Source organism: Petromyzon marinus, chromosome 67, assembly GCF_048934315.1.
Source record: "Petromyzon marinus isolate PM22_M1 ecotype Great Lakes invasive population chromosome 67, UKy_Petmar_22M1.pri1.0, whole genome shotgun sequence".
Taxonomy (NCBI): Eukaryota; Metazoa; Chordata; class Hyperoartia; order Petromyzontiformes; family Petromyzontidae; genus Petromyzon; species Petromyzon marinus.
In genome coordinates this window covers 1437364-1454204 of record NC_133733.1, presented here as the reverse complement: position 1 = coordinate 1454204, position 16841 = coordinate 1437364, and the positions used below count along the sequence as shown (strand labels likewise).

The 16841-nt window shown below is 43.2% G+C and overlaps 1 protein-coding gene across 2 annotated transcripts in view; it reads left to right on the top strand.

Annotated features, from left to right (window-relative positions):
* Positions 1-8348: 8348 nt before the first annotated feature.
* LOC116937951 (glutamate-rich protein 6-like) overlaps positions 8349-16841 on the top strand; it is a 45321-nt gene continuing 36828 nt past the window's right edge. Inside the window, exons 1-2 of one of the 2 annotated variants that reach the window (XM_076054696.1) lie at positions 8349-9111; positions 15239-15295. In XM_076054696.1, coding sequence (XP_075910811.1) covers positions 9052-9111; positions 15239-15295 — 117 coding nt within the window. In that variant the 5' untranslated portion in view covers positions 8349-9051. The remainder of the gene's footprint in view (positions 9112-15238; positions 15296-16841) is intronic. The other variant, XM_076054695.1, reaches the window with a different exon arrangement.

Below are 16841 nucleotides of genomic sequence, written 5' to 3'. Positions count from 1 at the left end.
CTACACACACACTACAAACACACACACTACATACACTACACAAATTACATACACACACACCACGTTACATACACACACACTACACACATTACATACACTACACACACACACTACATACACACACTGCATTATATACACACACACTACATACATTACATACACACACTACACACACACTACATACACACACTACATTATATACACACACACTACATACATTACATACAAACACTACACACACACACTACATACACACTACATACACACACACTACACACAACAACAAACACTACACACACCACATTACATACACACACACTACATACACACACTACATACACCACATTACATACACACCAACAACAACCGCCATTCGCCACTAAGTGGCGGCGACGTCACCACGACGCTTGTGCCAGGCCATGTGCACCTTGAGGCCACATACACACATTACATAAACACACACATTACATACACACACAGCACATTACATACACACACTACATACACACATTACATACACACACCACATTACATAGACACACACTACATACACACACTACACACACAGCACATTACATACACACCACACTCACACTGCACACACACTATACACACACTACATACACACCACACTACATACACACACACGCACACCACACACTACACACCACACACACACCAACCACACACCACACACACACTACATACACACACACTACATACACAAGCAATCATCATCACGTGGGACAATCACAGCAACACAAGCAATCATCATCACGTGGGGCAATCACAGCAACGCAAGCAATCATCATCACGTGGGACAACCACAGCAAACACAAACAATCATCATCACGTGGGACAATCACAGCAAACACAAGCAATCATCATCACGTGGGACAATCACAGCAACACAAGCAATCATCATCACGTGGGACAATCACAGCAACACAAGCAATCGTGATCACGTGGGACAATCACAGCAACACAAGCAATCATCATCACGTGGGACAATCACAGCAAACACAAGCAATCATCATCACGTGGGACAATCACAGCAAACACAAGCAATCATCACGTGGGACAATCACAGCAACACAAGCAATCATCATCACGTGGGACAATCACAGCAACACAAGCAATCACCATCACGTGGGACAATCACAGCAAACACAAGCAATCGTGATCACGTGGGACAATCACAGCAAACACAAGCAATCATCATCACGTCGGACAATCACAGCAACACAAGCAATCATCATCACGTGGGACAACCACAGCAAACACAAGCAATCACCATCACGTGGGACAATCACAGCAAACACAAGCAATCATCATCACGTGGGACAATCACAGCAACACAAGCAATCATCATCACGTGGGGCAATCACAGCAAACACAAGCAATCATCATCACGTGGGACAATCACAGCAAACACAAGCAATCATCATCACGTGGGACAATCACAGCAAACACAAGCAATCATCATCACATGGTACAATCACAGCAAACACAAGCAATCATCATCACGTGGGACAATCACAACAACACAAGCAATCATCATCACGTCGGACAATCACAGCAAACACAAGCAATCATCATCACGTGGAACAATCACAGCAAACACAAGCATTCATCATCACGTGGGACAATCACAGCAAACACAAGCAATCATCATCAAGTGGGACAATCACAGCAAACACAAGCAATCATCATCACGTGGGACAATCACAGCAAACACAAGCAATCATTATCACGTGGGACAATCACAACAAAACAAGCAATCATCATCACGGGACAATCACGGCAACGCAAGCGATCATCATCACGTGGGGCAATCACAGCAAACACAAGCAATCATCATCACATGGGGCAATCACAGCAAACACAAGCAATCATCATCACGTGGGACAATCACAGCAAACACAAGCAATCATCATCACGTGGGACAATCACAGCAACGCAAGCAATCATCATCACGTGGGACAATCACAGCAAACACAAGCAATCGTCATCACGTGGGACAATCACAGCAACAAAAGCAATCACCATAACGTGGGGCAATCACAGTAACACAAGCAATCATCATCACATGGGACAATCACAGCAAACACAAGCAATCATCATCACGTGGGACAATCACAGCAACACAAGCAATCACCATCACGTGGGACAATCACAGCAACACAAGCAATCATCATCACGTGGGACAATCACAGCAAACACAAGCAATGGTGATCACGTGGGACAATCACAGCAAACACAATCAATCATCATCACGTGGGAAAATCACAACAACATAAGCAATCATCATCACGTGGGACAATCACAGCAAACACAAGCAATCATCATCACGTGGGACAATCACAGCAACACAAGCAATCACCATCACGTGGGACAACCACAGCAAACACAAGCAATCGTGATCACGTGGGACAACCACAGCAAACACAAGCAATCATCATCAGCTGGGACAATCACAGCAAACACAAGCAATCGTGATCACGTGGGACACTCACAGCAAACACAAGCAATCATCATCACCTGGGACAATCACAGCAAACACAAGCAATCATCATCACGTGGGACAATCACAGCGACACAAGCAATCATCATCACGTGGGGCAATCACAGCAACACAAGCAATCACCATCACGTGGGACAATCACAGCAACACAAGCAATCGTGATCACGTGGGACAATCACAGCGACACAATCAATCATCATCACGTGGGACAATCACAACAACACAAGCAATCATCATCACGTGGGACAATCACAGCAAACACAAGCAATCGTCATCACGTGGGACAATCACAGCAACACAATCAATCATCATCACGTGGGACAATCACAACAACACAAGCAATCATCATTACGTGGGACAATCACAGCAAACACAAGCAATCATCATCACGTGGGACAATCACAGCAACACAAGCAATCATCATCACGTGGGACAATCACAGCAACACAAGCAATCATCATCACGTGGGACAATCACAGCAAACACAAGCAATCGTGATCAACGTGGGACAATCACATCAACACAAGCAATCATCATCACGTGGGACAATCACAGCGACACAAGCAATCATCATCACGTGGGACAATCACAGCAAACACAAGCAATCATCATCACGTGGGACAATCACAGCAACACAATCAATCATCATCACGTGGGACAATCACAACAACACAAGCAATCATCATTACGTGGGAAAATCACAGCAAACACAAGCAATCATCATCACGTGGGACAATCACAGCAAACACAAGCAATCATCATCACGTGGGACAATCACAGCGACACGAGCAATCATCATCACGTGGGGCAATCACAGCAACACAAGCAATCACCATCACGTGGGACAATCACAGCAACACAAGCAATCGTGATCACGTGGGACAATCACAGCGACACAATCATCATCACGTGGGACAATCACAACAACACAAGCAATCATCATCACGTGGGACAATCACAGCAAACACAAGCAATCATCATCACGTGGGACAATCACAGCAACACAATCAATCATCATCACGTGGGACAATCACAACAACACAAGCAATCATCATTACGTGGGACAATCACAGCAAACACAAGCAATCGTGATCACGTGGGACAATCACAGCGACACAATCAATCATCATCACGTGGGACAATCACAGCAACACAAGCAATCATCATCACGTGGGACAATCACAGCAAACACAAGCAATCGTGATCAACGTGGGACAATCACATCAACACAAGCAATCATCATCACTTGGGACAATCACAGCAAACACAAGCAATCATCATCACGTGGGACAATCACAGCGACACAAGCAATCATCATCACGTGGGACAATCACAGCAAATACAAGCAATCATCATCACGTGGGACAATCACAGCAACACAATCAATCATCATCACGTGGGACAATCACAACAACACAAGCAATCATCATTACGTGGGACAATCACAGCAAACACAAGCAATCATCATCACGTGGGACAATCACAGCAACACAAGCAATCATCATCACGTGGGACAATCACAACAACACATGCAATCATCATTACGTGGGACAATCACAGCAAACACAAGCAATCATCATCACGTGGGACAATCACAGCAACACAAGCAATCATCATCACGTGGGACAATCACAGCAACACAAGCAATCATCATCACGTGGGACAATCACAGCGACACAAGCAGTCATCATCACGTGGGACAATCACAGCAAACACAAGCCATCATCATCATGTGGGACAATCACAGCAGCACAAGCAATAATCATCACGTGGGACAATCACAGTAAACACAAGTAATCACCTTCGGTTCTTTCGGCAAAAGTCACGTAGAATGAGAATAAAATAATAAAATAAAACAATAAAATTCTCACGGCGTTTTATTGCTTTATTTTATTATTTTATTCTCATTCTAAGAACCAAAGAAGATGAATCCTTGCAGTCACGAAAGCTTTAAATCGAAACAAGCAATCATCATCACGTGGGACAATCACAGCAACACAAGCAATCATCATCACGTGGGACACTCACAGCAAACACAAGCAATTGTGATCACGTGGGACAATCACAGCAAACACAAGCAATCGTGATCACGTGGGACAATCACAGCGACACAATCAATCATCATCACGTGGGACAATCACAGCAACACAAGCAATCATCATCACGTGGGGCAATCACAGCAACGCAAGCAATCATCATCACGTGGGACAACCACAGCAAACACAAGCAATCATCATCACGTGGGACAATCACAGCAACACAAGCAATCATCATCACGTGGGACAATCACAGCAACACAAGCAATCATCATCACGTGGGACAATCACAGCAAACACAAGCAATCGTGATCAACGTGGGACAATCACATCAACACAAGCAATCATCATCACGTGGGACAATCACAGCGACACAAGCAATCATCATCACGTGGGACAATCACAGCAAACACAAGCAATCATCATCACGTGGGACAATCACAGCAACACAATCAATCATCATCACGTGGGACAATCACAACAACACAAGCAATCATCATTACGTGGGAAAATCACAGCAAACACAAGCAATCATCATCACGTGGGACAATCACAGCAAACACAAGCAATCATCATCACGTGGGACAATCACAGCGACACGAGCAATCATCATCACGTGGGGCAATCACAGCAACACAAGCAATCACCATCACGTGGGACAATCACAGCAACACAAGCAATCGTGATCACGTGGGACAATCACAGCGACACAATCAATCATCATCACGTGGGACAATCACAACAACACAAGCAATCATCATCACGTGGGACAATCACAGCAAACACAAGCAATCATCATCACGTGGGACAATCACAGCAACACAATCAATCAATCATCACGTGGGACAATCACAACAACACAAGCAATCATCATTACGTGGGACAATCACAGCAAACACAAGCAATCGTGATCACGTGGGACAATCACAGCGACACAATCAATCATCATCACGTGGGACAATCACAGCAACACAAGCAATCATCACGTGGGACAATCACAGCAAACACAAGCAATCGTGATCAACGTGGGACAATCACATCAACACAAGCAATCATCATCACTTGGGACAATCACAGCAAACACAAGCAATCATCATCACGTGGGACAATCACAGCGACACAAGCAATCATCATCACGTGGGACAATCACAGCAAATACAAGCAATCATCATCACGTGGGACAATCACAGCAACACAATCAATCATCATCACGTGGGACAATCACAACAACACAAGCAATCATCATTACGTGGGACAATCACAGCAAACACAAGCAATCATCATCACGTGGGACAATCACAGCAACACAAGCAATCATCATCACGTGGGACAATCACAACAACACATGCAATCATCATTACGTGGGACAATCACAGCAAACACAAGCAATCATCATCACGTGGGACAATCACAGCAACACAAGCAATCATCATCACGTGGGACAATCACAGCAACACAAGCAATCATCATCACGTGGGACAATCACAGCGACACAAGCAGTCATCATCACGTGGGACAATCACAGCAAACACAAGCCATCATCATCATGTGGGACAATCACAGCAGCACAAGCAATAATCATCACGTGGGACAATCACAGTAAACACAAGTAATCACCTTCGGTTCTTTCGGCAAAAGTCACGTAGAATGAGAATAAAATAATAAAATAAAACAATAAAATTCTCACGGCGTTTTATTGCTTTATTTTATTATTTTATTCTCATTCTAAGAACCAAAGAAGATGAATCCTTGCAGTCACGAAAGCTTTAAATCGAAACAAGCAATCATCATCACGTGGGACAATCACAGCAACACAAGCAATCATCATCACGTGGGACACTCACAGCAAACACAAGCAATTGTGATCACGTGGGACAATCACAGCAAACACAAGCAATCGTGATCACGTGGGACAATCACAGCGACACAATCAATCATCATCACGTGGGACAATCACAGCAACACAAGCAATCATCATCACGTGGGGCAATCACAGCAACGCAAGCAATCATCATCACGTGGGACAACCACAGCAAACACAAGCAATCATCATCACGTGGGACAACCACAGCAAACACAAGCAATCGTGATCACGTGGGACAACCATAGCAAACACAAGCAATCGTGATCACGTGGGACAATCACAGCAAACACAAGCAATCATCATCACGTGGGACAATCACAGCAAACACAAGCAATCGTGATCACGTGAGACAATCACAGCAAACACAAGCAATCGTGATCAAGTGGGACAACCACAGCAAACACAAGCAATCATCATCAGGTGGGACAATCACAGCAACGCAAGCGATTCATTGTTTTTCTACCTACGTGATGACTCCACAATGAAAGAACCAAAGATTTTGGATTCCTGCAGTGACGAAAGCTTCAAATCAAAGACGGATGACGCCAATTTTTTTGCCTGCCAATTCGCCTTGTGGCTTCCTCTGGGGCGCCCATCACCGTCTTGAGACGAGGCTTGAAAGAAATCTTCCTCTGGTGTGGATCAAGCAAGTGGACAGGGCTTCACCATTCTGGCGAATTCGCCCGATGATGCTGGATGTAATTACCATAGTTTCATAATTCCATAGTTTCATTTTATTTTGGTAGAGAGCCCCTTGTGAGCCATTCGGCTCTTGAATCGAGAGCAAAAACATGAACAAGAAAACATCTTAAAGTGACTATGCGTGACTGTGCAAAACAGAAAAATCCATGAAAAAAAACAGCAAAAATATTCCTGAAATAATCACCGTACACCACCAACGCTGTGTGCAAAAAATCCCAGTGGGATGCAAGTCAAACAACAACAACAACAAGAAATTCTAGCTCTTTCGGTAAAGTCACGTTGAAGGGAAACAATAAAACAATAAAATATATATAAAACAATAAAAATTCTCACGACGTTTCGACCATAACGCAAACGGTCATCATCAGGTGTGAAAAACCAACGGCACCTGATGATGACCGTTTGCGTTATGGTCGAAACGTCGTGAGAATTTTTATGTTATATTTTTTATTATTTTATTGTTTCCCTTCAACGTAACTTTACCGAAAGAGCTAAGAATATGAATTACTGCAGTCACGAAAGCTTTAAATCAAAAATAAATTTCTAGATTTGAAGCTTTCGTGACTGCAAGGATCCATACTCTTTGGTTCTATTTGGTAAAGTCACCAACGTAGGTAAAAAAATAAAACAACAAAAATCACGATGTTTCGGCCACAACACAAGTGGCCTTCATCAGGTTGAAGGGACTGTCTCGCAGACAGCGCTGGAGTGAAACAGAGCCAAGCTCAGACCGCGACCTTTAAGCTGTGTGAGAGGAATTAAGGTGCCTTGACAAAGGAATTAGAATAAAAAAATAGCATTTGATTGGCCGACTTAGCATGATGAACGGTGTAGCACACGGCAGTGCACCTTTAAGCTTATGTGAGAGGGATTAAGGTGCCTTGACAAAGGAATTAGCATAAAAATTTAGCATTTGATTGGCGGACTTAGCATGATGAACGGTGTAGAGGTGGTGTACATGCGGGTGAACATGCCCGTTGGCGAGGGGGGGGAGTTTACCTATTGATGGTGTGAAAAGGGGAATTTTTAAGAGCTGCGAAAGTTTGGGGTACCATTACTTGAAAAATATACTGTAGCATTGAAAATTAGTTTAATGTTCGGTTCCATTTAGAACATCTTTCCAATGGTTGCTTAATTTGAAACCATCCTCTCGGTTGAAACTGTGTCTGTGTTTGTAGATCTGAATTGCCTCGTGAACAACAAGAAAACTTAGATTAGTAAACAAAAGTATGGCCAAACCACAAAAAACTTTTTTTTTTTAGAAATCACCAAAGCCATAAATGCAATGCAATGTAACGGTGAAAACGTCACAGTACTGCTCAAATTTTAAATGTTGTGGATTCACTCTTCAACAAGAACGCAGGTGTGGGGCCCAAAGTAGTGAACTAATTTTGTCATTTTGTCAACGTGACACTTTGTTGCTGATTTGGCCGTGTCGGGGTGGTGGAGGCGTTACGACACATTTATAAATAACGCGTTGTTAAACTGGACCAATCAGTTTTTTTTTTTAAAGACGACGCAAATATTGTCACGAGTTTGTTTTTTGTTAGTTTAAACACGATTCCTTGTTAAAGGTTTCAGTTTGGCGTTTTAGCATCTTAACGCAATTGTTTGTTCGCCAGGGGAAAAAAAAGGGCGGGAAAACCTATTGGTACTGGTAAAAATAGAGGTCCACACAAAGGATGTTACGTTGACATTTTCCTGAGGAAAATAATAGGAAAACGCTTAACATAAATGAGCTTTTGTTGACGTTAAAACTCAAGAGCCATTCTCGATCCACCGCACGACTTTTTTTTTATCAAATCTCCCGACGCTTATCCTAACTAGCGAATCAAAACCCCCGGGGCACCTGGCGGCCGGTGTTTATCCCAACTACCATATGCAACGGGACGCCCTCCACCAATCGGAAGCGCCGCTCGCGTCACATGACGGCGCGTTGCCATGGCGACGGCATTAACCCGGAAGCGGCCGGACCAACGCTCAAGGTTTGGATTCGTTAAAGATTTAAAAATTATCTTTAAATAGTTTTTTTATTAGCCATGAATTACCTTTTAATTCTCTTTAAATTATCTTAATAATTAATTTTATATTATCTTCAATAAAGCTAAGGGTTTGGCTTCGTTAAGACTTAAAAGTATCCTTCAGTTATCTTTAAATTATCTTAAAATTTTCGTTAAATTATCCTTAATAAACGTAAAGCTTTGGCTTCGTTAAGACTTAAAAGTATCCTTCAATTATCTTTAAATTATACTTAAGTTATATTTAAATTATCCTTTAAATTATCTTACAATATTCTTTAAATTTTGATTTAAAGCTTTCGTGACTGCAGGGATTCATATTCTTGGTTCTTTCGGTAAAGTCACCACGTAGAAGGGAAACAATATAATAATAAAAATATAAAACAATATTTTTATGTTTTTTAAATTATTTTATTGTTTCCCTTAATATTTTTCGAAAGAACCAAGAATATAATTTTATATTCTTAATTTTATTTAAATTATCCTTAATAAATCCTTAATAAAGCTAAAGGTTAAGACATCGTTAAGACTGAAAAGTGTCCTTCAATTATCGTAAAATTATCTTTAAATTATACTTAAATTATATCTAAGTTATCCGTTAAATTATCTTAAAATTTCCGTTAAGTTATCCTTAATAAAGCTAAAGGTTTGGTTGCCGCTGACTACTTTCTGTATAAAATAACAACAGCAGACGATCTAACAGTGACTTTAAACAATTTACGACTTTGAACATCCAACATTACTCACTTCCTGTCTCGTTTATAGCCGCAAATATTAACACAACCACTACCACAACCACTACTACTACCACAACTACTACTACCACAACTACTACTACTACCACAACCACTACCACAACTACTACTACCACAACTACTACTACTACCACAACTACTACTACCACAACTACTACCACTACCACAACTACTACTACCACAACAACTACTACCACTACTACCACCACAACTACTACTACCACAACAACTACTACCACTACTACCACCACCACTACTATCACCACCAACTACTACCACCACCACTACCAACTACTACCACAACTACTACTACCACAACTACTACCACAACTACTACCACCAACTACTACCACAACTACTACTACCACAACTACTACCACCACCAACAACTAATACTACTACCACCACTACTACTACCACTACCACAACTACTACTACCACAACTACTACTACCACAACTACTTCTACCACAACTACTACTACCACAACTACTACCACAACTACTACTACCACCACTACTATCACCACCAAATACTACTACCACCACTACTACCACAACTACTACTACTACTACCACCACTACTATCACCACCAACTACTACTACCACCACTACTACTACCACAACTACTACCACAACTACTACTACCACAACTACTACTACCACAACTACTTCTACCACAACTACTACTACCACAACTACTACCACAACTACTACTACCACCACTACTATCACCACCAACTACTACTACCACCACTACTACCACAACTACTACTACTACCACCACTACTATTGCCAACAACTACTACTACCACCACTACTACTACCACCACCACTACCAACTACTACCACAACTACTACTACCACAACTACTACTACCACAACTACTACCACTACCACAACTACTACCACTACTACTACAACTACTACCACCACCACTACTACCACCACAACTACTACTACCACTACTACTACCACAACTACTACTACAACTACTACCACCACGACTACCACAACTACTACCACAACCACTACCACAACTACTACCACCACCAATACCACTACCAACTACTACCACAACTACTACCACAACTACTACCAACCACAACCACTACCACAACTACTACCACCACCACTACCACAACTACTACTACCACAACGACTACTACCACAACTACTACCACAACTACTACCAACTACTACCACAACCACTACCACAACTACTACCGCCACCACTACCAACTACTACCACAACTACTACCACAACTACTACTACCACATCTACTACCAACTACTACCACAACTACTACTACCACTACCACAACTACTACCACAACTACTACCACAACCACTACCACAACTACTACTATTACCACAACTACTACCACAATTACTACCACAACTACTACCACAACTACTACCACAAATACTACCACCACTACCACAACCACTACCACAACTACTACTACTACCACAACTACTAATACAAACTACTACCACAACTACTACTACCACAACTACTACTACCACAACTACTACCACCACCACAACTACTACTACCTCTACTACCACCACCACTACCAACTAATACCACAACCACTACCACAACTACTACTACCACTACCACAACTACTACCACTACCACAACTACTACTACCTCTACTACCACCACCACTACCAACTAATACCACAACCACTACCACAACTACTACTACCACAACTACTACCACTGCCACAACTACTACCACAACTACTACTACCACTACTACCACTACCACAACTACTACCACAACTACTATCACCACTACTACCACAACGACTACCACAACTACTGCCACCACTACTACCACAACCACAACTACTACTACCACAACTACTACTACCACAACTACTACTACCACAACTACTAACACAACTACTACCACAACTACTACCACCACCACTACCAACTACTACCACAACTACTACCACAACTACTACTACCACTACTACCACAACTACTACCAACTACAACCACAACTACTACTACCAACTACTACCACTACCACAACTACTACTACCACAACTACTACCACAACTACTACCACAACTACTACTACCACAACTACTACCACTACCACAACTACTACCACCACAACTACTACTACCACAACTACTACTACCACAACTACCAACTACTACTACCACAACTACTACCACCACCACTACCACAACTACTACTTCTACCACAACTACTACCAACTTCTACCACAACTACTACTACCACAATTACTACTACCACAACTACTACCACAACTACTACTACCACTACTACCACCACCACTACCAACTACTACCACAACTACTACCACCACCAACTACTACCACAACTACTACTACCACAACTACTACTACCACAACTACCACAACTACTACTACCACAACTACTACTACCACCACTGCTATCACCACCACCAACTACTACTACCACCACTACTACCAACTACCACAACTACTACCACAACTACTACTTCCACTACTACCACAACTACTACCAACTACTACCACAACTACTACTACCAACTACTACTACCACTACCACAACTACTACTACTACTACCACAACTACCACTACCACAACTACTACTACCACAACTACCACAACTACTACTACCACAACTACTACTACCACCACCACTACTACCACCACCACTACTACTACCACCACTACCAACTACTACCACAACTACCACTACCACAACTACTACTACCACAACTACTACCACAACTACTACTACCACCACTACCAACTACTACCACAACTACCACTACCACAACTACTACCACAACCACTACTACAACTACTACTACCACAACTACTACCACAACTACTACCACTACCACAACTACTACTACCACAACTACCACTACCACCACCACTACCAACTACTACCACAACTACTACCACAACTACTACTACAACAACTACTACTACCACAACTACTACCACCACCACTATCAACTACTACCACAACTACTACTATCACCACCAACTACTACTACCACCACTACTACCAACTACTACCACTACTACCACAACTACTACCACTACTACTACTACCACAACTAATACCACAACTGCTACTACCACAACTACTACTACCACTACTACCACAACTACTAGCACAACTACTACTACCACCACTACTATCACCACCAACTAATACTACCACCACTACTACCACAACTACTACTACCACAATTACTACCACCACCACTACCAACTACTACCACAACTACTACTACCACAACTACTACTACCACAACTACTACTACCACTACCACAACTACTACCAGCAACTACTACCACAACTACTACTACCACCACTACCACAACGACTACTACCACAACTACTCCCACCACCACCAACTACCACAACTACTACTACCACCACTACTATCACCACCAACTACTACTACCACCACTACTACCACAACGACTACTACCACTACTACCACAACTACTACCACAACTAATACCACAACTACTACTACCACAACTACTACCACTACTACCACAACTACTACCACAACTACTACTACCACCACTACTATCACCACCAACTAATACTACCACCACTACTACCACAACTACTACTACCACCAACTACTACCATAACTACTACTACCACAACTACTACTACCACAACTACCCCAACTACTACTACCACAACTACTACCACCACCACCAACTACTACTACAACTACTACCACAACTACTACCACAACTACTACTACCACAACTACTACCACCACCACCAACTACTACCACAACTACTACTACCACTACCACAACTACTACCACCACCAACTACTACCACAACTACTACTACCACCACTACTATCACCACCAAAGACTACTACCACCAACTACCAACAACTACTACCACCACCAACTACTAACACAACTACTTCTACCAACTACCACCAACTACTACTACTACCACCACCACCAACTACTACCACTACCACCACCAACTACTGCCACTACCACTAACAACTACTACCAGAACTACTACCACCAACTACTACCTCAACTACCACTGCTACCACCACCAACTACTACCGCTACTTCTACTACCACCACCACCAACTACTACCACAACTACTATCACCACCACCAACTACTACCACAACTACTACCTCAACTACCACTACTACTACCACCACCAACTACTACCACAACTACTACTACCAGTACAACTACCACCACTACTACCACTACTACTACCACCACCAACTACTACCACAACTACTACTACCAGTACTATCACTACTACTACCAGTACTACTACCACTACTACTACCACCACTACCACCACCACCAACTACTACCACTACTACCACAACTACTACCACTGCCAACCACAACTACCACGACTATCACCACCAACTACCACCACAACTACTACCACTACCACCAACTACCACCACAACTACTACTACCACCACTACTACCACCACAACTACTACTACCACTACCACCACTACCACCACAACTACTACCACTACTACCACCACAACTACTACTACCACCAACTACCACCACAACTACTACCACCACTACTACCACCACAACTACTACCACAACTACTACCACCACAACTACTACCACAACTACTACTACCACCACTACTACCACCACAACTACTACCACAACTACCACCACCACTACCACCACCAACTATTACTGGCAATCGGACGACGATGATTGTCCTAAACAGTAATTCCGTTACCTCTTCTAATCACCCTCGTTCCTTAAACGATGTTGATGATGGTGGTGGTGGTGGTTGTTGTTGTTATCAATCCGTACAACAACAACAATCGCTCTGTTAACTCGACTCAAGAGTTCGCTCGCTTAGGCCACTCTGTGATGTTGAGAGTCGCGGTGGGGTTCACCCACAAACTCCTTCACTGGCAGTGTTAATAAAGCACCACCATGTCAACAACCATGTCAACCACCATGTCAACAACCATGTCAACAACAACCATGTTAACAACCACCATATCAACAACAACCATGTCAACAACCATGTCAACAACCACCATGTCAGCAACCATGTCAACAACCACCATGTCAACAACCATGTCAACAACCACCATGTCAACAACAATGTCAACAACAATGTCGACCACCATGTCAACAACAATGTCAACAACCATGTCAACAACAATGTCAACAACAATGTCGACCACCATGTCAACAACAATGTCAACAACCACCATGTCAACAACAATGTCAACAACAACAATGTCAACAACAATGTCGACCACCTTCTGCTGTTCTCTTTGTCTTTTCAGTTTACCGGAGGAGCAGAGACGAGGCTGACGGCCATGAGCGACGGGCGTAAATCCGCGGTAAGTAACACGCTTAGCACACCCACACAACACGCTTAGCGTACACACACAACATGCTTAGCACACACACACAACATGCTTAGCACACACACACAACATGCTTAGCACACACACACAACATGCTTAGCACACACACACACTGCCTGCTTAGCACGCACACACACAGCCTGCTTAGCACACACACACAACATGCTTAGCACACACACACAACACGCTTAGCACACACACACACACAACATGCTTAGCACACACACAACACGCTTAGCACACACACACAACACGCTTAGCGCACACACACACACCACGCTTAGCACACACACACACACAACACGCTTAGAACACACACACACAACATGCTTAGCACACACACACAACATGCTTAGCACACACACAGCCTGCTTAGCACACACACACAGCCTGCTTAGCATACACACACACAGCCTGCTTAGCACACACACACAGCCTGCTTAGCACACACACAGCCTGCTTAGCACGCACACACAGCCTGCTTAGCACACACACACAGCCTGCTTAGCACACACACACAGCCTGCTTAGCACACACACACACACAGCCTGCTTAGCACACACACACACACACAGCCTGCTTAGTACACACGCACACAACACGCTTAGCACACACACACCCACAACATGCTTAGCACACACAGCCTGCTTAGCACACACACACAGCCTGCTTAGCACACACACACACAACACGCTTAGCACACACACACACAGCCTGCTTAGCACACACACACAGCCTGCTTAGCACACACACACACAACACGCTTAGCACACACACACACACAACACGCTTAGCACACATCACAGCCTGCTTAGCACACACACACACAACACGCTTAGCACACACACACAGCCTGCATAGCACACACACACAGCCTGCTTAGCACACACACATACAGCCTGCTTAGCACACACACAACATGCTTAGCACACACACACAGCCTGCTTAGCACACACACACACACAACATGCTTAGCACACACACACAGCCTGCTTAGCACACACACACACAGCCTGCTTAGCACACACACACACAGCCTGCTTAGCACACACACACACAGCCTGCTTAGCACACACACACACAGCCTGCTTAGCACACACACACACAGCCTGCTTAGCACACACACACACAGCCTGCTTAGCACACACACACACAGCCTGCTTAGCACACACACACAGCCTGCTTAGCACACACACACAGCCTGCAATCCCACACTACCAACTCATCTCTTTCTTACTAGCTACAAATATTATTTATGAGTGTAACGGACTTAGCCTGCAACTACAATCCCACTCATAGTCTTGGTCCTTTCGGGAAAGTTACGTAAATATAAAAAAAAAAAATCTGATTTAAAAATAAAATAAAAATTATAAAAATGAATTGAAAATAATAATAAAAATAAAATACAAATAATAAATTAACAATAATAATAGCAAGAAACCCACGACGTTTCGATGTCAACACAAATGGTCTTCATCTTTCCTCTTCGCCTGATTGTACGCCGCACTAACTACATCAA